The 21,366-nt window shown below is 42.2% G+C and overlaps 1 protein-coding gene across 6 annotated transcripts in view; it reads right to left on the reverse strand.

Moving 5' to 3' along the window:
• Positions 1-21,366, reverse strand: part of ACSL1 (acyl-CoA synthetase long chain family member 1) — a 64,943-nt gene that overhangs the window by 21,366 nt on the left and 22,211 nt on the right. For 5 of the 6 annotated variants that reach the window (XM_006026615.3, XM_025207570.1, XM_025207569.1 and 2 more), the window contains 11 exons: positions 21,069-21,183; positions 18,717-18,781; positions 16,894-16,995; positions 13,921-14,020; positions 13,020-13,198; positions 9,365-9,397; positions 9,145-9,196; positions 8,303-8,376; positions 6,303-6,380; positions 3,071-3,205; positions 967-1,101 (listed from right to left, as the gene is read on the reverse strand). In XM_006026615.3, coding sequence (XP_006026677.1) covers positions 967-1,101; positions 3,071-3,205; positions 6,303-6,380; positions 8,303-8,376; positions 9,145-9,196; positions 9,365-9,397; positions 13,020-13,198; positions 13,921-14,020; positions 16,894-16,995; positions 18,717-18,781; positions 21,069-21,183 — 1,068 coding nt within the window. Of the gene's footprint in view, positions 1-966; positions 1,102-3,070; positions 3,206-6,172; positions 6,251-6,302; positions 6,381-8,302; positions 8,377-9,144; positions 9,197-9,364; positions 9,398-13,019; positions 13,199-13,920; positions 14,021-16,893; positions 16,996-18,716; positions 18,782-21,068; positions 21,184-21,366 lie in introns of all 6 variants that reach the window. The other variant, XM_014521285.2, reaches the window with a different exon arrangement.

The following is a 21,366-nucleotide window of genomic DNA, read 5'->3' on the forward strand; positions in this document are numbered from 1 at the left end:
GAGTGGAAGGGGATTGTCAGACTATTCCAGGTGGGAGTTGGGGGGAGCAGTTGTGCTGCTTTTGACCCCCAATGCAAGAAGCAGCTGTAATAGTTCCTCCTTCCAGCCTGCTCCATGTTAGCAGGGGGTACAGGGGTAGAAAGCCAGGCAGGAAGAGGAAGTCTGCATGCTGCTGATATAGTGTCCCCAGGTGAGCCAGGCTCCCAGTACAGCTACTCCCTGAACTATGGGGCAGGAGCAGCTCTGGGCCTCCCCTCCAGATCAGCTGGAGACAGCAGCTGAAGTGGGAGGTGGCCACAGAGCTTGCCTTCCCACCACCCTAAGACTGTCCGCTCCAATTTCCCCATCATTTGCTTTCCTGCCACTATTTTCCTGCTGCAATGGTTGGGGCAAAGAGGCAAATTTAGGATGACCCCCAACAATAATTATAACTTTTCCATGTAGGTCTAAAAATCAAACATTTATACATTTTCCACATCTAGAATCCAATTCTTGGGGAGGTCATCTTGACATGCTTTGTCCTCTTGTAACACTCCAATTTGGGCATGCCTTCAGCAAAAGCAAGTCAATTTTGACGTCACACACCTTTTCACTGAACAAGAAGAAAGACAGGCAAATGCATCTGGATTCTTACAGTCTAGCTAAAGGATAAGTCACTCAGAATAAGTTATGGACTGATTATAACAGCTTAAATTAGAAGGGGCTTTTGAGATGTAGGGCCATTAAATGATTTTAGGGCCCTTAACAGATCGGGTCTTTTATAAGCTTCACATTTGACAATAAGGCCTTATAGTACAAGACCACTTACATGGCAAAAGTTACTCTGCTATCCTATGCTATACCATGGGCATATTTGTAACCAGACTATTCTACTTCAAATTGAAAACTAGTTTCTATGTCTGTTGCAATTCTAGCTCAGAACTGCAGTTTTACAGATCTCCAATACACTAACAGAAATAAATATACCTGTATTTTGCGGAAGATCAACTTATCCCACAGGCTGTTATTTCTAACTACACCACTTCGAAGTTCTGCTTCTTTCCTTTTGGAAGCAAAGTCTAGTATCCACCGTTTCAATGATGTATTGGCTTGCCCAAAAATCTAGCATGAAAAACAAAAAGTTAAATCTCACATTAGAAGTTTTGTAGACTTACCATAAAAAATGGAAAGAATAGAATGCCTAGTGAGCCTAGAAAACCAGGCTTCTTTGGGGTATGTTTTAAGCTACAAGTCTCAAACCTTCATACACAAGTTTTGTACCTGGGACAAAGCAGGAGATTCAGGCCCAGAGACACAACAACACTTATGCTTAGCTTAGGCACTCCAAATCCAAAAGGGTTCCATAAAGGCACCTTAACTTCTACTACTCAATGTGTCCAGAACTGCCACTACCTTAGCTGTTTTGATCAATTCCATTCCTTTCATGCCCAAGCTTACTGGGGATGCACAAACTGGGCCCCTTGGAACTTGACTGAAAGGACACTTTACCTGATAAGCCTGCTCTATATATGCCAACTTGCCAGTGGCACTGAATTCAGCAAGCAGTATGGCAGCCACAGACAATTCCTTTTGCAACACAAACCACACGCTGCTTCAGAGACAGCGCCCAGATTTCACAGAGTAGCGATTAGAATGTTTCTCTAGAAATTAAGTCTCCTTTTTAGAGTAGAGGCTATGGTAAAGAGCTTCCACTTGAAGCTGTGCCACTGTGCAGAAGAATGAAAGATTCATGGGGCCAAAAGAACAAAGCAAGGAGCATGATTAGGCAGACAAGGTTCCTTGGGTGAATTTGATATCTTTTATTAGACCAACCCAAATAGCTGGAGAATAGTTATTAAGCAAGCTTTCGGGTTCAAAAAGTCTTTCGTCAGGCTAAGGAAGTTTCAGCAGTTGGTGTGCGCTCTTCCTGGATGGAATGAAAAGTAAAGAAGCTAGGGGCTGGGGAGTCAGTTGTCTGCCTATGTCCTTAGACCAACACGGCTACAACCTAAACCCCAGGAGCATGACTAGACACTCAACTACACATCATCCCTCTCCATCCTTGGAGTACCCCTTCTCACCAAGTTAGATTTAGACGTGCTTGCTCTTTCAAGAGCCATGAACCTTGCATTCTGAGCAGCTTAGTAGCATAGCTTTAACTGGAAGGGTAGGGTACTCCCACCACAGCCTTCCCCAAGAGGCAGGAACTGATCACTTTTAGACTAAAGAAAGCACTGAACCTATGTGTTTTCTATTTGCTAGACAGTCTTACCTTAAGAGCACAAGCGTGGGGTACTACCACCTCTACCCGTGTACTAAAGCCAGTAAGTCACTTGTCCATACCAAGACACTGAAATCACACCTTTAAAGTCCTGGAAGAAGTCTCCTCAAAACTCTCTCATGGCCACCTACCCGCAGCCCTGAATTTGGTGTCTAAGTCCAGCAGAAATGCAGGATTTCAGAGCTTCCTAACTGCCATCTTCGCTATCCTCCTACTGAGGTGGAATGGATTAGCAGCAGCCCCTCTTGGGCACTTCAGCTCCCCAACCCAGATTTGATTAAATTCCATTCTAAGAGATAGGCACCTAGTGAGGTGCTGCAATATACACAAGGTCTGAGAATAAATAATTTAAATACCATACGGCAAGTCACAACCCAAGTTTTACTCCTAATCCCATCTCATGTTCAGTAACACCTGGTGCCTCCCTACAAGCTCTAATGCAAGGCATTTTCTTAATGCTTTTCTAAAAAGTATTTATTTTAAATCTGTGCTCTTAAATCTTTGATCAGACCGTTCCAATTTGGCAGCTAACAAGCTTACAACACAGTATCAATACAGCTGTCTCCAAGTCAGTGTTTAGTTTAGTCCAATAGCTGACAAATGTTTCTGCCTGCCACACAAAACAATCCAGCTCAGGTCCGAGGCAGGTTGCTGAATTCCCCAGCCAGTCATTGAAGCCCTAGTTGCTCAGCAGGCCAGATAAGATGGTTCCATGAGCCACAGGTTGTAGAGACCCCTGGTTTAGTCAGGTTTTAGATAATGCTGCTAAAACACATACCACACCCTTCCCTCCTGCTAGAAAAACCTTACTTTATCAAACATCCTGTTCAGAAGTCTTGGTACCACAGGAAAAACTGTTGGCTGCAGTGTTTTTAAGTCATCCATAAGTAGTCTGATGTCCCCCTGGAAGAATCCTATTCGACCTCCGTGGCACAGAATCACACACTGTTAAGATTGTTAAAAAAAAATTACATGGACACAGATTAGACAAGCGATTCAGTACTTTTGCTCTGTTTGAACACATTTGGAATAAGGTAGACTCTGCCCCCTCTAAGAGTTAGGGCTGTGAGGAGACTTCTAGGAGAACTGTCAAAGCTCAAGCATTTAGGATACCTGTACATATGCAGGGAGGCTACTCTGACATGCTGTATTATTGCATGTCACAGCAGAATCAATTAATCAACTCTGCTGGAACATGCCAATTAGGCAATTAGCACACTCCAGCCAGCCTCCACATCTCGTGCATCAGTATTGCCATGCTTCAAAAAATGGAAGTGGGGGTGCTTTAACTACAAACTTGTTCAACGAGCACCCCAGCCACCATTCTGAAGCATGGGGACACTGATACACGAGATGCTGCAGGCACTTTAATTAGAGCTTGCATCTCACCTTGCCTTCCTGTAGCAGGTGTAAAAACACCCCATGTTTGTGATAGGACAGAAAAAAAAAAAAGTGAAACAGCATGAGATGTGGCAACTGTAGGGATAAATCAGAGACCTAGATACAGTAGAATGAAATATGGTAGGAAAGACTACTGACATTCTGGCATGGGAAAAACCTTAGCTAACTCACTTTTCCCAGCCACTAAGCCTATGCCAGCTCTGGCAGTGATCAATGTATCACTAGTGTGGCAGGTGCAAGAATTCTAGACCCAAATAAGATCCAGATATTGTTACCTTTTAAAAAGAATAAAAAGGTAACAGGATATCTTAACTATATGCATGAGCGAGTAGTATAAAAAAAAAAAAAAAATAGTCTGACTGGAAGTGTACCTTCCCATGCATTTTTCTCCATTGCTGAATGATCCAAGTTGTTCAGGTTTTGTTAATTTCTTATGAGTTACTATACTAGATCTCACCAATGAGGGAAAGCACTTAGTTTATACTTGTCAAATACAGAGAAGCTTTAAGCTTTTTGGTTCTGGCATGGGTTTGAAAGCTAGTTCAGTTAAAAGGAAAAAGCCACCAATTCAAGCCACCATTTTTTGGAAGGATGAAGTACTTGTACTCATAAATGGACAAGCAAGCTCTTCCCATCCTTCCAATGATTCTAGAAAATGGAGGTTGTTTTAAACCAGCTTTATTGTGAATAGTAATACAACAGTGAAAAAAGGTACAGCAGGGCAGGCAATTATTTCAGATGGAGGGCCACTTAACGAGTTTTGGCAAGCTGTTGAGGGCCACATGGGTAGCCCTGCCCCTTGACAGTTGCCTTGCCCCTCTGATAGCCATATTTGGACTGAAAGTCCTGTCCCCTAACCTTTGCCACCAGAAGTCCCTCCCCTTGTCCCCAGAAGTACTCCTGGTGGGGGGAGGAGAAAAAAAAGGCAGGGAAGAGTGGTTGCCATCTTGGAACCAGGAATTTTAAGTGTACAAGAGTCAAAACACTTACTATAACATTTTAATTTTATTACAAAATATTTGTAATGGATTTGTGTACTCTTTCTAGAAGGCAGTCCATAACTCAAAATAAAGTCTTACTCTTATATTGTGTGGAGGGAGCAGAGGGTGTTGGGGGCATAGAGTAGGTAGGCAAGTAGGTAGGGGTTGTAGGGCCAGAGCATGGGTGCAAGGAATTTGTGGACATCCGCCCCCCAAATCCCACACACACGGTGGGCAGCCCCCATGGCTGGCAGGAAGCTTGTGCCTGGTGCAGACACCAACGCTGGGCAGGGCACAGCTCCAGCCAGAGCTGTGTGCGGGCATGAGGAATGCAGCCTGCCCAGCTGCCTCTATCGCAGGGGTTCTATGGTGCACGCCTGCAGCTCCTGCCCTCACACGGGGGAAGCAGGGGGTGGATCTCCCTCCACTCCCACTGGAGTCCGCAGACCTGCACAGCAGGGGGCAGGGAAGGCAGCCAGCTCCAGTGCACGGCTTGCCTGGTGTCAGTGTGGGAGCTACAGGCACGCCACAGTAGAGGCAGCAGCAGGAGCCAGCTGGGAACTGCGGGACCGGGCAGGCTTCTGCTGCACTCTGTGGTCCCAGCATTGCAGCCGGCAGCCAAGCACCGCAGCACAGAGCTGAATGGCCCAGCCGGGCACCTCCTGGCAGTGCACGGTTCCCAGCTGCAACACCAGAACCGCAAAACACCACAGGAGCTAGCCTGGCCCTGTGGTTCTCAGCTGGCTCCTGCTGCTGCTAGACCTGACCCCTGGGGCCCCACACTCCTACCCACTGCCACTCCCCCACTGCCTTTCCCTTGCCACTTTCCTTCCCACCATCACCATTTCCCCAACCAATCACTCCCCACCCACAGCTCCAGCACCACACGGTTCTGGCTGCAGGACCAAGACCATGTGGTACAGCAGGAGCCAGCCTGGCCCAGCTGGCACCACATGGTTGCCAGCTGGGAACCATGTGGTGCCGGCTGGGCCCAGCTGGCTCCTGCTGCGCCAGCGATCTTCCCCCACTTCCGCCTGTTCTTACCCAAGTTTCCCCCTTGGGCAGAGGGAGGCAGGGAACAGTCCCAGGCCAGGAGCCGTGGCTAATGCAGTGGCTTCTAACTGGGGGGAGGGGGGCTTGCTGCTTGTGCTGACATCAGGTCCTGCTGCCGCCAGCTCCTGGCATCTTTGACAGGCAGTCATGGGCAGATAAATATTATTATTTTAAGATTTTTGGGGGGGGAGGTGGGGGGGCAGCCCTGTGGGCCAGATAGGATGGTCTAGCAGGCTGGATCCAACCCATGGGCCATATTTTGCCTGCCCCTGAAATAAACCAACAGCAAAGACTTCTACTGACAACACAGTTGCTAGTAAGGAATTCCAGATAGTTAAACTATTATTCTAGAAAAGACTCCAATTTTGTTACGCAAGTTTCTCAATAACTTGGAGGCTAAAGTTGTACTTCATGTGGAAATTAATGCCCAATACTCTGTTAACTAGATACATTTTTGTTTCTTTCTAGAAAGGCTTACCTGCACCATTCTTTCAAACATATGTGCAAGAGGCAAATAGGAAATGTGTGTTTCACTTTCGTTGAGACTAAACGCACTCTGTAAAGAAATAAGTTTCTGAATAGTTATGTACTAGTACATAGATGCCTACCTCCACAACTCTCTCAAACATATGGGCCAGAGGCAAGAATGAGATCAAAATGTCATCTGGACAAGGAACAAATGCATTCTGCAATTGAAAGTGCCAAGAGGATAGGAAAAAGAGAGATCAAATTAATGTGAAAATTAAAACTTCATGTTTACAATTAGTACAAGTACATACTGACATACTTCTCAATAAGAGATAACAAGTCAAATACAGTTTATTTGCCAAAGTCTTTGGCTTTTACATACTTTGCATCAAGAAACCCCAAATAGTTCTGGGATATTTAAGTGCTTATTTTTTTAAAGTTTTTTAGATTATTAGTATTGAGAAGCATGCACAGCAGCCATTCAGAATTATTTGTTTCCTTATCATTTTCATAAAATTAAATAGTAGTCGAGCATCAAAAGGAACTGTACAAGCCACAAAAAGTTATACTTGTTTTCAATAACCAAATTATGGTCATGTGCTCTAAAGAGTAACAAACCAAAAACCCAGTCTTCTATTTAGCCTAACTTACCATAGATACAGTACCACAACAGTTCAGAAGTTTATAGTCCGAAATGGTTTGTTCTTTTCCAGGACACCCAGTTTTTACTTGCAGACTGTGGGATCTCAATGTCCATTAACAGTTTACTTTTTTACCCATGTGGTAACATCCAACATGAGACTAACTGAACTTCTAGGTCAGTCTAGTCCACTGCTATTGCAAGTAGCAGTGTCATAACTAACCCCACCCACGTTTTGAACAGACTCCATCCTAAAGCTGCCTTCTAGAAAACTGTTCAAGAACAGTCACTGAGTTAGAAACTTTGGAATTCTAGCCATGAATAAGAAAACTGTTGTTTTATACCATTTGTTCTTGTGCCAAGATACCTCAGCTTAAGTAGTTTTTTCCCCTCTGGTGTTTCCTACCCTTTTCACTCCCATACACATTTCTAGACAGCAAATCATGCTCCCTTTCAGCTTCCATTATCCAACTTTACTATTTATCCTCACATAAGCCTGAAAGGGACTTCAATAGAAGCACAACCTCTAAATCATAATCGCATAGTGTTTTAAATAAGATTCAATGAAAGGAGAGAATTTCTAATCAAAGCTTTTAAACTCCTCCAAACAAGGGAAGGGGGTATGGAAAGCCTATCATCCTAGCAGCTTTTTGCAGCTGTGGTGCCAGTTCAAATTCATCTCTTTCTGAAGAAGATTCTCTCAATAGGTTTGCAATGCCACCATATTTATATGTCTACTGAAATCATGCCCAATACACCCCAAAATAGTTCATGTGATTCTATGACCATCTCATTGGTAGCTCAGTTATTTCAGCAATAATCTACCATAACCTCCTCTCCCGTCTTTCTTTCTTGTCCCTAGAGAGCATGATACTCTATACTATTGAAATTATCAGATTTCCTCAATCCAGTCCTCAAACCAACTTAATTCCTTCTCCAGCTGCATCTCCAGTTCCTGCATCTTCTCTTCCAAGAGTTCTAGTCAAATGTTTCATATCAAGGCTTTGCCTTGTACCCAATTCAGATTATATGCGTTTCACTACTCCTGCTTCTGCTAATCTTGGTCTCCTCTGAATTAACTCTAATGCTGTTGCACTACCATTATCTTCCTATTCCCTAACCTTATAGTTAAGGATCTCAAAATCTCCTAGAAATCCCTTCCACAACTCTATTTACTGACCTCTCCATCAGTCACCAGGTCAAGCTTTTTTGTTATTGCTTTGTTTAAGTCTGGATCAGCCTACCACCACCATTGGTGAGATAAACAGAAGCAGCAAGAAGGAACATTTAGGAGGTTGTCTCCCAGGACTTCAAAAAAAACAAGCTTATCAAAATCTCACCTGCACAAGATGACAGTTTTGTAACATCTTATAGAGACTTTGAGCCTGAAGTAATGAGCGAGAAACATTTGTAATACTAGACACCTAAAAATGCTTCCACTAACCCAAAAGAAGAAGAAATTGGGGAGGAGGGGGCAATTACTTTAGCACTGAAGTTTACCTCGGTAGATTTCAGAAAAGCAGACGCATTGCTCACTATATTTTGATGAGTGATCATAGCTCCTTTTGGGTTTCCTGAAAGGAAGACATTGACATGCAACAGAAGTGCTTAGAAAACATCAAGTTGAAAAGACAACAACTTTACCATTTACCCTCACATACAGCTCAAAAGGGACTTTAGTTAGAAGCACAGCCTCCAAATTCAGTTACATGACATTTTAAGTAATATTCAATGAAAGGAGAGAAATGCTAATCTGTTTTCAAGATTCATTAAAAATGATGTTTCTACAGTAAATTTTGGTGTTAGAATGCTACAAACTCAAGGAGACTGTTAACCTTTTTAGTCAGATTCATCTCCAACCAAAAAAATTCTAGGCTTTTAGGAAAGGGATCCATTCAATACTGATGACAAGAGTCATCATCATTGAGCTTTTTGAGGCATATCTGGCCAGCATCTTCTCAGTTATCTTGTAACTAGTTATGTGCTAAAGAATGGAATCAAGTTGTGTGTAGACTCCAAAGTACGAGATAGCTACAACTAAAAAAAAAAAAAATTAGGCATAAAGGCTTTAAAATTTAGCTGTCTAGTTTTACTTTATGACAGTCCTTATTTTATGGTAGGTTAAAGTTGCCCTTGATGTCTGTTCTGAAGATTCATTTTGCTCTCCAGGAAATTTGTTTCCCCGCTAGCCAATCCAGTAAAAGAGCTCCAATACCCGTTTGCCATTTTCAGCTGTAAGAGTAGGCTAGTAACACTGCAGCAGGAGTCATGTAGAAATGTTGCTCCCAAATAAAAGTTTTGCCTATTCAGTATAAGAGTCTGCAAAATTCAATTAAGTGTACCTGTAGTTCCACTGGTGAAACAGATGATTGCTAGATCTTCTGGCTTTGGAGGCTAAAAGAAAGTAGTTAGTATGGTTATGATAAGTATAAAGATTTTTCTATATAAAAATGAGTCTTTTGAACAATGAAGGTGGTAAGTTTGTGCTATACAGTTTGATCTAAAACCAACTGGAGTTAAGCAATGCAGATCAGTTTTCTGTTGAACTAGTTCAATACTTACCACAGGTTTTTGTCTGTGAGTTCTTCCCAGGTCCTAAAAATGAGAGAAGGGGGTTCAAATGTTTTGGTTTTGTGTTCAACTGACCCAGATGTTAAGAGCAAATATATTTTAAGAATGTCATTTCAAGTTGATACTATTCACTGATAAATAGAACCCAATTTAATTTAACAGAAACTAGGTGCACAGATCAGTCAAACCAACAACACTGACTATGCAAGCTCTTTTGTCCTTGGATAATTTGACAGACAAAAAACTAAAGTGAAATCTAAAACTTATGGACTAAGATTAGTCTGTGTTTCCATTTTAGAAGTAGAAAATAGAATGACCAAAAAGTCCCTGATTATTGCAACAGAACTAGAAGTACCAGCTAAACTAGCAGACCAAGCTAAAGACAAAAGATGCCATGGTCAACTTACTGAAGATATGATATTTCAGTAAGCATCTGTTGACAACATTTAATCCAAAAGGTTCCTTTTCTACAGCCTAAATGATAGCTCTTTACATTCTCCTGCACTTTGTTTCCATGACAAGGACATGTTTTAAATCTGCACTAACAGACTCACAGAGAACATACTTCCAACCTTTATATTATTACACTAGAAATCAACAACTGGAGAGAGGCCTTGATGTCTCAAGTAATGCCAATATCCAACATAAAAAAAAAAAAAAGAGAAGCAGCACACATGCTATTGATTACAAAGGCTAATTGTGCTCTAGAACTCATTTAATTCAGCCCCGTCACTGTGACAGGATGGAGTTTCCTACTTCCGGAATTTCTTTTCACTGCTTTACAAAGTAGCAATCTGATACAAGGCAGACACTCACTAGCTACCAATTCCTCTTATACACTGCAAGAAAGAAATAAAAAAAAAAAAAAATCTCTTTTCACTTCACTAAACTATAGGAGCAACCCATATTGATTATGGGCCTCTTCCAGATTTGAAGCAAACTCAGGCTGGAAAGGCTCAGAGCTAGATAAATTTGATCCTGAAGTTCTTCCTCTCACCAGTAGAGGATGTAATAGCTCAAAAGGAAAGCAGATTCAAGAACTGAATTTCAGCACCAATGAGCTTAAGAAAGTTCACACATTCCAAGTAAGAACAACAAGTTTATGAGCGCTTACATATAATGCAAGCTTGTATACAATCTAGGATTTAAGTACTATTTGAGGCCTTAGATGTGAGGGCTGACTACATTTCAGTTTCTTTAATCCGCTTTAGAAAAATGCAAGAATGAAGTACAGCATGTTTGCTTACCAGCCTTAACCTTTTATTAGTGGCCCAACCTGAGAGAGTACGAAATAATCTTAGAAGGGATCTAGTGAAGAAACTGTTTCTTTAAGATGTCCTTAGCTGTACTGGTACTACACTCTCTTGGCTATGTGCTATGATATATTTTAGTCTACAGTTTTCTTATGGATTGGCAACCACACCTCATTAAGAATTTGGCTGATTTCATCTGAAGGCAGTTGCGTTTCTAGTGGACATACAGTATTTCAGCTTATACTTAGGAAGACCTAAAGAGGGGTGTTACTGAACACATGTACTGAGATTTAAAAACCTCAATACTTTCATAGACAGGGGACAAAAAATATTTCAGTCTTCAGGAGAAAAAAAAAAAAAAAAAGTATTTAGAGCTTGACCTTTCCCATTAAAATGGGAAGGTCTGGCCCATTGACTAGGCACACATGGGCCAGACCTGAACCATCTTCTAGTACACTGCACATCAGAGAAATGTGGCCCACATTTCTTCAACAGAATTCCACCCCTGCCCTGCCACGTGTCAGGATTTGTTGTTTTTCTTGGTTCTCCCCTATCCCTCACCAAAGCTTCCTCAGAAGCACTGGGTTCTGGCTGCAGCCAAGGCTAGGAGTTTGACTGAGGTATGCCAATGCTCCTGCTAGGACTTAAACCCACAGATTCCTCGCTAAAGAGTATTGTCCCTCTACTCAGGGTCAGGCTGATGGACATATTTGCTGTTAGGAAGGAATTTTACCCCATGGTCAGCTTAGTACAGACTGGGGGCTTTTACCTTTAAGGGGAAGGGGAGGCATGGCTCTCTTCCTTAGATTTCTCAAGCATATTTTCAACAACTTTTGCAGCAGCAAGATGTTGGCCCACTGCAGCAGGTTAGGGGGTTATGTCTCATCTTCGTGTCAGGGTGATGAATGTAGATCTGCCAATAGGTTTGTACAAGACAGTTTGGATAAGGATGATCCTGCCTCAGACAGATGGTTGGACTAGCCTTCTGGAGGTCCCTTCCAGTCCTACTTACCTGTGCTCTCAGGATACAGAGGAAGTATTGAGTACTTACTCGGGCTAGGTATTTGCCCAGAAAGTTAGGAGATACTGCCTCAAAATCATCTAAGTTTGAGTTGAAATAAAATGGTAAATTATTCACTATTTGTCATCCAGGAACTGGAGGCTTAGTTTACTACAGGCTGCACTGCAAGATGCAGTAGTGTATGCGCAGTGTTTAAGCAGAACTTTATACATGAGTCATTTGCCTCTACTGCCTGGCTCAAACATTTATAAAGCTTTGTGTGCTCTATAAACAAATCACCACTAGAGTCACTTCACTGCCATACTTCAAAATTATATGATTGGCTTATAACAGCCCCAAAATCTGAGAACCGTTTTACCTCTTCCTGATTTAAAAAAAAAAAAATGAAGGAGACCAATCAAATACACTTAGCATACCAGCACACTTTAAATCAAAGTGATATTAGCTGTCCAAAGTTATTTGTAGGCTGAACAAAATATACTAAAAGACCGGTCTCAGTATGTTCCCAGGTCACTAAGGCAAAAAGTTCCATTGTACAGTATTGAGCTGCTTTTTTTTTTTTTTTTGGGGGGGGGGGGGGCATCATCATCATCATCATAATACCTTTTTAAAAAAAGCAACCCCCTTTTCCCCCTGCTGTTGTGGGACAATTTCATTCTGAATCCAAGGAAAGTGAACAGAAACAAAGTGCAAATCTTCAGAGCTCAAAGCAGAGATGTTATGAAAAAATGCTACTTCCCTGGTCTCAGAAGGCCTGTAAGACAATAGTCTCTTGTTCCATGTGGTATTAGCAGCGTCATTAAGGCTTCTATTTCTGAAAATAGAGTGTTCTAGTGTGCACCATTGTGTTGTTTTAGTACAGTTTATGCAACTACCAGCTGGAAGGTGTTAATGTTTGGGCTAGTGATGTTAGGTCTCTATCCCTAAAGAAGGAACCCATTTTTACCACAAGATTGCAACAAAAATAAGGCAGTTATGTCATAGAAGATGAACTGTAATAATTCTGCTGACCCTGTATCTTATTTAATACACACATCTTGGGGGTACAACTGAGACTGGCATTACCTTTGAACTAGTTTAAGTTTTTGTACCTTTTGTCTAAGCAAATATTTTTTTTTTTATTCATTTTAAGCATTGCAAAATGCCACTAGGAAGTTGTTTATTTGCTAAGGTTCTCTTTTGTGTACCTAGAAGTTACCCTTTAGCCTTCATTTTTTGAAAAAGTTCAGTATTTCGAAACCAATTCAACAAGAAGATCATTACTCCATTGGACCCCAAATCGCAATCTCTACAAGGTGCTCATCTTTAAGAAGTGTAGTTAGAGAGGAGATTCTGGATTGAAATGGTAAGGCAGGGAAAGTACATAACTTACCTCTATTTCTCTCATGCTGAAAATCTCCACCCCACACTTCTTTCCACGGTCTACAAGATCATTGTCAAAGGACTCCATCATTACAATAGTGTTGAGGACTGGCGTTTCCCCTTTTTCCACATTACTTAGCAAAAGTTTGGCCTTGTCAGATTTGTCACAGAAAACCAGTGCTATGTCAGCTGAATTCAAGAGGAGAATAGCACACTATTAGTAGGATAAGTCTGGATATATTATACTAGGTTTAAAATAAATAAATAAATACATTTGAAAAGGTAGAAAATGTACAGAGAAGGACAACAGAAGTAACCAGGGGCCTGGAACATTGTCATGCGAGGAAGGATTAAAAAGGCTATGACTTTAGTTTGAAAAGGATAAGGCTGATGGGAGATGAGGGGTCCATAAAAATCATGAAGGGTATGAACCAAGTGAACAGGGAGCTGTTCTTCACCAAGTCCCAGAATATTAGAACTAGGGGGCACCCACTAGAAAAAACCCAAGGAGCAGTTAACTTCGGAGTTCATTGCCACAGGAGGTGGTAGAGGCAGACAGCATAAAAAAGGGACTAGACAAATTTATGGATGACAAATTGATTAATAGCTATTGAACAAAATGGTTGGAGGCATTTCCTCTGGCATCTCTAAACACATGGTGGATACCAAAGAAGGTATTGAATACGGTATAGATCACTAGATGTATCCAGTTCAAGTTTCCCTCTAAAACAGCCCGTCTTGGCTCCGTCAAAGACAGGATACTGCCCTAGATGGACCTCTGACCTAAGTATGACGACATTTATGTTCTTATGTAGACACCTTAGTGTTGTTTTATATAAGGCTACAATCCTCTTTACCAGATAAAGTCTGTCATCTTGTGCTCGTATTTTGATCAACAGGAAATATCATACCTTTGTTCACAATGTAACAAATTGCATCAGCTCCCAATGTATCATAAAGAGGCACTACCACCATGGAGTATGCATAGCATCCCTGTTCAATGATAACCCACTACATAGAGAGAAAAAAAGAAAAGTAAAAACAAATCCATGGGTCAGAATGTGGTCACTTGTCCCAAACAGCAGAGTTTTAAGACTCATGAATGCTAGCACTAGATTCTCAAAATAAATAAGATAAAGAAGGTTCAGGCAAATGAATTAAAATAACCCCTCTTTTGCACCTGCTTACTAAAGGGACACACTACAGATGGTCTTTCTAAATCAAGTTGCAGCCAAGCCAGTAGTTTATAAATCGAAGAATGTATCTGAACTAGCATCTAATTAAAGATAAAGCCCTTCCCCCCTCAGCAACAGAAGTTTAGATAGGCTTTACTAGCGAGAAAAAGATTCCGATGCTCCATCACCATCAATTTGATCCTTTAAGATCTGTAATGTTAGCCAATTCCAGTTAGCCGAGAAAGCTACATGCATCTTTAAGCCATCCTCCCCTTGCATCTATGATTCTTTAGGGACTGCACAGGGAGAGGAGGAGGGGTGGGGGAAAGGAATCTTAGACTTAATACAGGAAAATGTAAGTGTCTTCATAGGAAGTTAGCCAGTCCATTGCCTGACCAAGTTTCAGTATTCACATGTTTATTCTTTAGATTTAATGAAGTAGTCTGTGTTACTGAGGTGCAAAACTACAGAACTTTCTGGTATGTTTGTTAAGCTCATCTAGAAAGAGTTGGAAGTTTCCTGAACTAGGAAAAAATTGCCATATTTACTGATTAAGCCAGGCACTAGCTCAGGGAATTTCCTGAAGGAGTCCCTGTTATGTGTTAGTTGCAACACTGTTTCGTACTCCTTTCTTAAAAAGGCTTTTTATAAGATTTATGCAATGCCTGCTTAATTCCGATTCTTGGATCTAAAAACCTCAAAGTCCACTAACTTAAAGTATCACATTGGAGAAGTCAATCAGGTCATCCCAGCCACTGATCAGTCTCCCACACAACTTCTCACTAACAGATCAACTTCTGGCTCCTTTAGTGCCAAAGTGACAAAATAAGGCTGACAGTCTAAAAAGAGCTGAAGTGATCAATGAAACCCATTTATTAGGAATCTTTTCACTTTTCCTTCCTTCCTCCATACCTTTTTTAGGACATGGAAGTATAGTGTTGTAGCCCTGGGATTCTCTCTGTACAACATAAGTGAATGTTTAGGAGTCAAACTTCATATCTAAGTTCTGGTAGTTGTGTGTGTGTGTGGGGGGGGGGGGGGGGGTGGAGAAAAAAAGACTACCCACTATACACTTGAAATATGAGGAGGAAGTTTTAATATCGACACCCAGGCATCAACCTGAATCTAGAGTTTTTGTATAAGCTGCTTAACCAGTTTTGTTATACATATTTTCATCTCTACTATGAAATCCAAATCATGAGGGTTTTTCTGGTTTTGGGGGGGTGGGTGGGTGTTGTTTGTTTAAGTAATGAATACATGATTTAAGGACATGTTTTGTACCAGCTTGTTAATTTAATTCTACTTCAAACAAGCTGGCCTTGTTATTAGACTGAAGGCTAGTATTTAAAATGTTATTTCTACATGAAGATGCAGTATCTGAGCTACCAGAAACAAGGTACAGCAGTATAGTTTCATCAGCATGGCACTCTTATCAGAGCTAAAAATGCCCTGCTTACTAGAACAGTGGCCTCTTATACCAAGTACCATGCTAGTATAGCAACATGGCTTATGGAGCCCAAGCAAGCTCTGGTATTCCAACATATTCTGGTTCAACTTCAATTCAAACTTAACTGGTCTAAAGAACACTTTAACTAACATTTTAAAGGCTTATGATACAAAATGCTAGCTTTCATGAAGCAATGTGGTGTTTTAAAATGGATACCAGGTGGTCAACTGATGGCTCCCTTAAATAGAATCTGGGTCTCATCATTTTTCCTTTTCACTGCTTATTCAGGTGACCCTGTTTAATTATGTCATTTATCTAGCTTCCAAATCTCATTTATTGATCTGTAATGTTTGCTATTTTTCCATGTTCTGGCCCAAAGACTTGGGCAATTCTTGGACCTGTTGGTCCAAGACATTTGAAAAGTTACCTGCCTTTTGCCAACACTTGCACTCATGTTTTAAAAACAAAAACAAATATGATGCTTATGTGGGTGTCCTGATTTCTTGAAAAATCTTATTAACAGTTATGTCACATGCAGATGCTGCATAAAGTAAGGTTTTTTGTTGGGGGTGGGGAGGGGAGAGGAGATAGACAGTCTTCTCCCCCGCCACAAATTAAACAGCTCCAAGTATATATTCTTTGAAAGAGCCTTCAACTTGTTTTCAGCTCATTAGAGCTCAAAACACTGAAGAGTCCATATTTTGCTAACATTTTTTGCATGCGAGAGCAGCATGAATTGATACTCTGGGCAAACATTGTGATATCTGGGAGGACTAAACTATTTCTCCAGAGATCCATGCTCAGTTTTGAGATAATACTTTATGAAACTAAGCCATCCAAAGTGTTATATTTGTGCTTGTTAAGCAAGGATTACTAAGTACCTTAGACATTAAGCCACTAAGTTATCGCTTTAAATAAGGACAAGTGGAGGTTGAATGCAACTGAGCAGAGCAAGCAGGTCAGTTTTTCACTTGGGGACATTTATGTCCTGGAGTTAAGTCTTGAGTTGACTATTACCCTGTTGTAACCTTACCCTGTAATATGCATCTCCATTTACAGGCCATCTGACCCCAACATTTTCAGAAAGGGAACATTAAATATGGGTTTCCACTACAAATATTACTTGTATTTTGTTGGCCTACATCATAGCACCCTTCTTCTACTATACACGTGCTTCTATTTAGGTGGTTGAACCAGTGTTTGGTAGTATACTTATGGGACTTTTTTTGGAGTTGGCTTTGTCACTCATTTGAGCCTGTTACCTCTGGTCTGTTTTGTGCAAAGATTCCTATATACTGATCTGGAGCTGGTTTGTAGCCTCTGTAAAGTAGAGCTGAACCCACACATTCTGCTCTCTCTGAAACCTGAAAGACAAGACAGTCAGCCAAGTTACTAACAGCAAGTTTGTAAGTGCGCTATATGCATCAGAGACAGATGCTTATGTCTCACAGTTTTACTAACTAATCTACATTTTGAATGTTCTCTAGGTCTGGATTAAGATGTTGCACTCTCCACTTTTGGTCACTTCAGGTGAAGTCTAATGTCATTCAAAAAAATATTCCAAGTCCTGTTCCAGCTGGATCTGAAGGCCCAGTACTATTTCATGCAGATGTGCATAAAACATCCAGGCAGTTGGGCCTGCATTAAATCCAAGGGTTGCTATACATGAATGGATTAAAATCTCCAATTTCCGATTGATCTGACCCAGACTGCATATCATCTATTCCTCATACAGTTATGAAACTGTACAAGTTTCTCTGCAGTGTTTGCAAGAAAGTGGCTTGCTTGCAAAGAAAGCAGTAAAACAGAGTAGGGGTACAAGAGGTGCTTCTAGACATTGCCCATTACATCTACAATAATGCTCTTCTAATGTAAGCTCAGAACGTTTCTTGTACATAATGGCCAAGTCATTCCCTACTCTCAAGTTGCTGAGAAATTTTTACTGGGCTCTCACAACAGAAGCTTTTTCTTAATGACATGAAAATTCTTCCAATTTCAGAATGTTACCATATCATCTAGAGAGCCTAGCAGTATACATTAGATCAGAGTTACAGCAAGTTTAAACTGGACTTTAGGAAGAACTTCTTCACAGTTAGAGTGGCCAAGGTCTGGAACAGACTCCCAAGGGTGCTCTCCCCTTCCCTGGGGGTCTTCAAGAGGAGGTTGGATATGCATCTAGCTGGGGTCATCTAGCCCCAGCCCTCTTTCCTGCCTATGCAGGGGGTCGGACTTGATGATCTATTGAGGTCCCTTCCCACCCTAACATCCATAAATCTATGAATCTATAAAGTCAGTCAATACCTTCATTGACGAGAAGTCCAACAGTTGCTGCTGAGACTCTGTTAGGACAAGTCTATAATTTTATAGATGTAGTTGGTTTTACAGTAGTGGTCACAAGCACACCTAAATCAGTTCATTTGTGCTTTCTGAAGCATAACAAATACAGTTTGCATCTGAACCTTGTGTGAACCTGGATACTTGTTTGTAGAGACTGTGCAAGCAGCAACTTAAGGCCCACCTATTTTGATGGGCAGAGCTCCAATGTTGAACACACAGACAGCATCTTAAAGATTAACTGTTTGCAACAATAGGAACCAAAGGGTTGCCAAGCCATTTGAAATACTAGAACATCTTCTGGGCATTTTGTTTAGATTTACTTCTAAAATGCACACCTCTCGTAAGTGCTGTTCTCCTATCACCATTTCCTCTATAGAGACTGCACTCTTGGACCAGACACTGGAGTCTTGCTAGACTAGGGTGCCAGGGTAACCAAACTATGGTTTGAGCCACAGGCAACTCGGGTAGTACAAAACGTAGCTCCTAATGAAAGAAATATAAGAAACTAAGCAGGGGTTGTATGTGCAGATCAACTCTGGAGCGTATACATCTCAATAGCTCTGTGCCACGCAGCTCTCAGCCATATCAAGTTTAGTTACACTTCTGTTAAAGAAATATAACAAGTGATATCTCTTTAACAGAAGCATAACTGATGTTACTTCAGACAGTGGCAGAGCTTTACAAATACATACAACTTGTAGTCATAACAACAGTAATAGCAAATCTTTGAACTAGAATAGTTCCTTACCTCTTTATAAGAGATCCACTCATATGGTTGATTTGGTTTCCTAACACCAAGACAGGGGCCATTATCTAAATGGATAGAAGCACATAGTTACACCAGGTTTGGCTAGGAAGTGTGCAACTAGTCCCACCACCCTGAGGCATGTGGTAGGGCAAGGGCAGTATGACAGCTGGGCTCAACTTCCTGGCAGCCCGTGGCAGTGGCTCCTTATGGTTGCCTCTGCCTGTCACTACCACTGCCAGATCTGCAACAGCTCACCACAACTCCTGAAGTGGCCCTCCAGGCCAAATAACTGCCCACCCCTGGTGTAGACTAAGGACCAAGGTGCTCTCCAGTCTGGACTTCACTCTCACACAGTCCTGTCCTACATGGACCATGGCCAGATTTGTCTTCAAAGGTCCTAATGTACTCTCTACCCTCTTATGCTAGCTCTTTGTCTTAAAGGGGTTAAGCATCTGCAAGTGCTATACTGAGATATCCCAAGCTAGTCATGAACACACTAGCTTAAATGTTGTAGGGACTCTAGCAGGGCTGTGCGAAGCTTCGGTAGTGTAATTCAAAAAAATATTCCAGGTCCTATTCCAGTTGGACCTGAAGCCCCAGTATTATTTCATGCAGATGTGCATAAACGTCCAGGAAGCTGAGCCTGCATTAAATCTGAACAGAATTGGGAGACCAATTAAAAAGCTTAATCCGAATCAATTTGGAAAAGATTTGGCCATAGACTAGACAGGCAGCAGCCCTCACCACGCTGGACACAGCTGCCTCCAGATGGCAAGTCTGTTGTGGTGGGTGGAGGGAGGGACAGGGACAGAGACAAGCTGCCCAGCTGGGGCACAGCAATGGGACATGGGATGCAGGCGCAGTGGGGGCTGTGCCCTGCTGCTGCTCACTCCAGGCAGAAGGAGGCAAGCAGCAGTATGGCACAGCCCCCGCTCCCAGCGCTACCATGCCTGCATCCCACATCCCCACCCCGGCTGGGCAGCTTGTCCCAGGCCCAGCCCCAATCCCTCCCACCCCACCTCTGCCTACCACAGATTTACCAGCTGGCGGCAGTGTCCAGTGTGGTGAGGATTGCTACCTGTTTAATTTATGGCCAAATCCAATTCAGCTGAATTGAACTGGGACAGCAATTCAAATCTCCAAATTGAATCACTGTCCCTCCAAATTGTCTGAATCCAAATCCGAAGTGAATACTTGCTGCTTCGCACAGGCCTAAACTCTAGTACAAAGGCAGTATTATGCTACGATACCCAAGCTAGCTTGGGTATCTCAGAACAATGCTACCTTGTATTATCTGTTAAGCCTTGTCAAGAGACCCCAATAGTCAAACTTTTGACACTAAGGGCCCTGTTACACATTGCAGTTTGGATCTGCTCAAATGTTGATCAGTGTTAGGCTAGCTTAAGTTTGGAGCAGCCACAACTTAAGGCTAAAAACCTTCTCTGACTGTCCCTGACCTGCAAACCTCTGCCTTGCCATTGGCAAGTGGGGGCCCGACTAGGATCTACAGCTGCAAGGGCTGGTGAGCCAGGACAGGCTTCTATCTCTGCTCTAGGTAGGGGTGAGAAGGAGACAGGAACAAGAAGCTGGAAGACAGAATTAATGAGATGGGGGTAATGAAGTAAGAGGTAGAAAGGAAGTGGAGGTACAGGTAGGGTGGTGAAGTGAAGACAGCCAGCTAGTGAAGGGTAAGAGTCATAAAGAAAAATAATTTAAAGAGAAATAAAAGAGAGGAAGTAAATTAAAGGAGGTCTCATGTTTTAGTAATTTGGGATTGGGGTGTAGGGGGTGCTGGTCATGCTTCCTAGGATGGCTGGGAAGTAGGAGCAGTGTGGAAAGATGCTTTTGGAGAAGCTACCGCCTCTGCCCTGGGAAGGAAGGCCTAGTTCATGGGCACCCCCCCCCCCCATTTTTGGGGCTCTCTGCCATGCCACTTGGCTAACTGGCATGTGCTCTTAGGCTGTTTGCATAGGGTTGCAGCCCTGGGGGTGGGAAGGTCACACCAAGAGCAGGAAGAGGTGGAGGAGTTGGCCATGCCAGAACTGTCCCCTGGGCAATAGAGTTCAGGGAGTAGAAAGCTGGTCCACAAAGAACAGCAGGGTGGGGGAAAAAGGGTACTGCATCACTGCAAATTAGGTAGCTCATCTGTTGGGAGTGGCTATACATTAATGGAATGCAAGATGGGTAACAAGGATCAGAGATATAATCATGAAACTCCAGGGCAGGCTTAAGCTGCCTAAAGTGTGCTTAAAGCTAGATTCTAGTGATAATATGTGGGCAGTTCAGGGGTCAAGGAGTTCCAGGAGCTGCCTAAAATTAAAATATGTAATAAGGCCCCAAGGGAGAACTTACTTGACACCTGCATGCCTCTTTGGAAGATATCACAAACTGTTCTCACATCATCATAGTAGTATATCAATGGCTCATCACTATTAAGCAGTGCTGATCGTCGAGCACGCTCACCACCCTACAGAAGAGAAAGAAAAACTGACTGACTTTCCAACTAAGCTGGGGAGGCACGTGTGCGTTTGGTGAAAGCACTGGTAGTTAGACCGAGACAAAAACAATTCTCTCAAGAGTTATGAAGTTCAGAGGGGCCTGTTCACTGGAGTCCCAATTCAGAATTTAGATAGTAGCAGAGGACCAGAAT

Source organism: Alligator sinensis, unplaced genomic scaffold, assembly GCF_000455745.1.
Source record: "Alligator sinensis unplaced genomic scaffold, ASM45574v1 scaffold354_1, whole genome shotgun sequence".
Classification (NCBI taxonomy): Eukaryota; Metazoa; Chordata; order Crocodylia; family Alligatoridae; genus Alligator; species Alligator sinensis.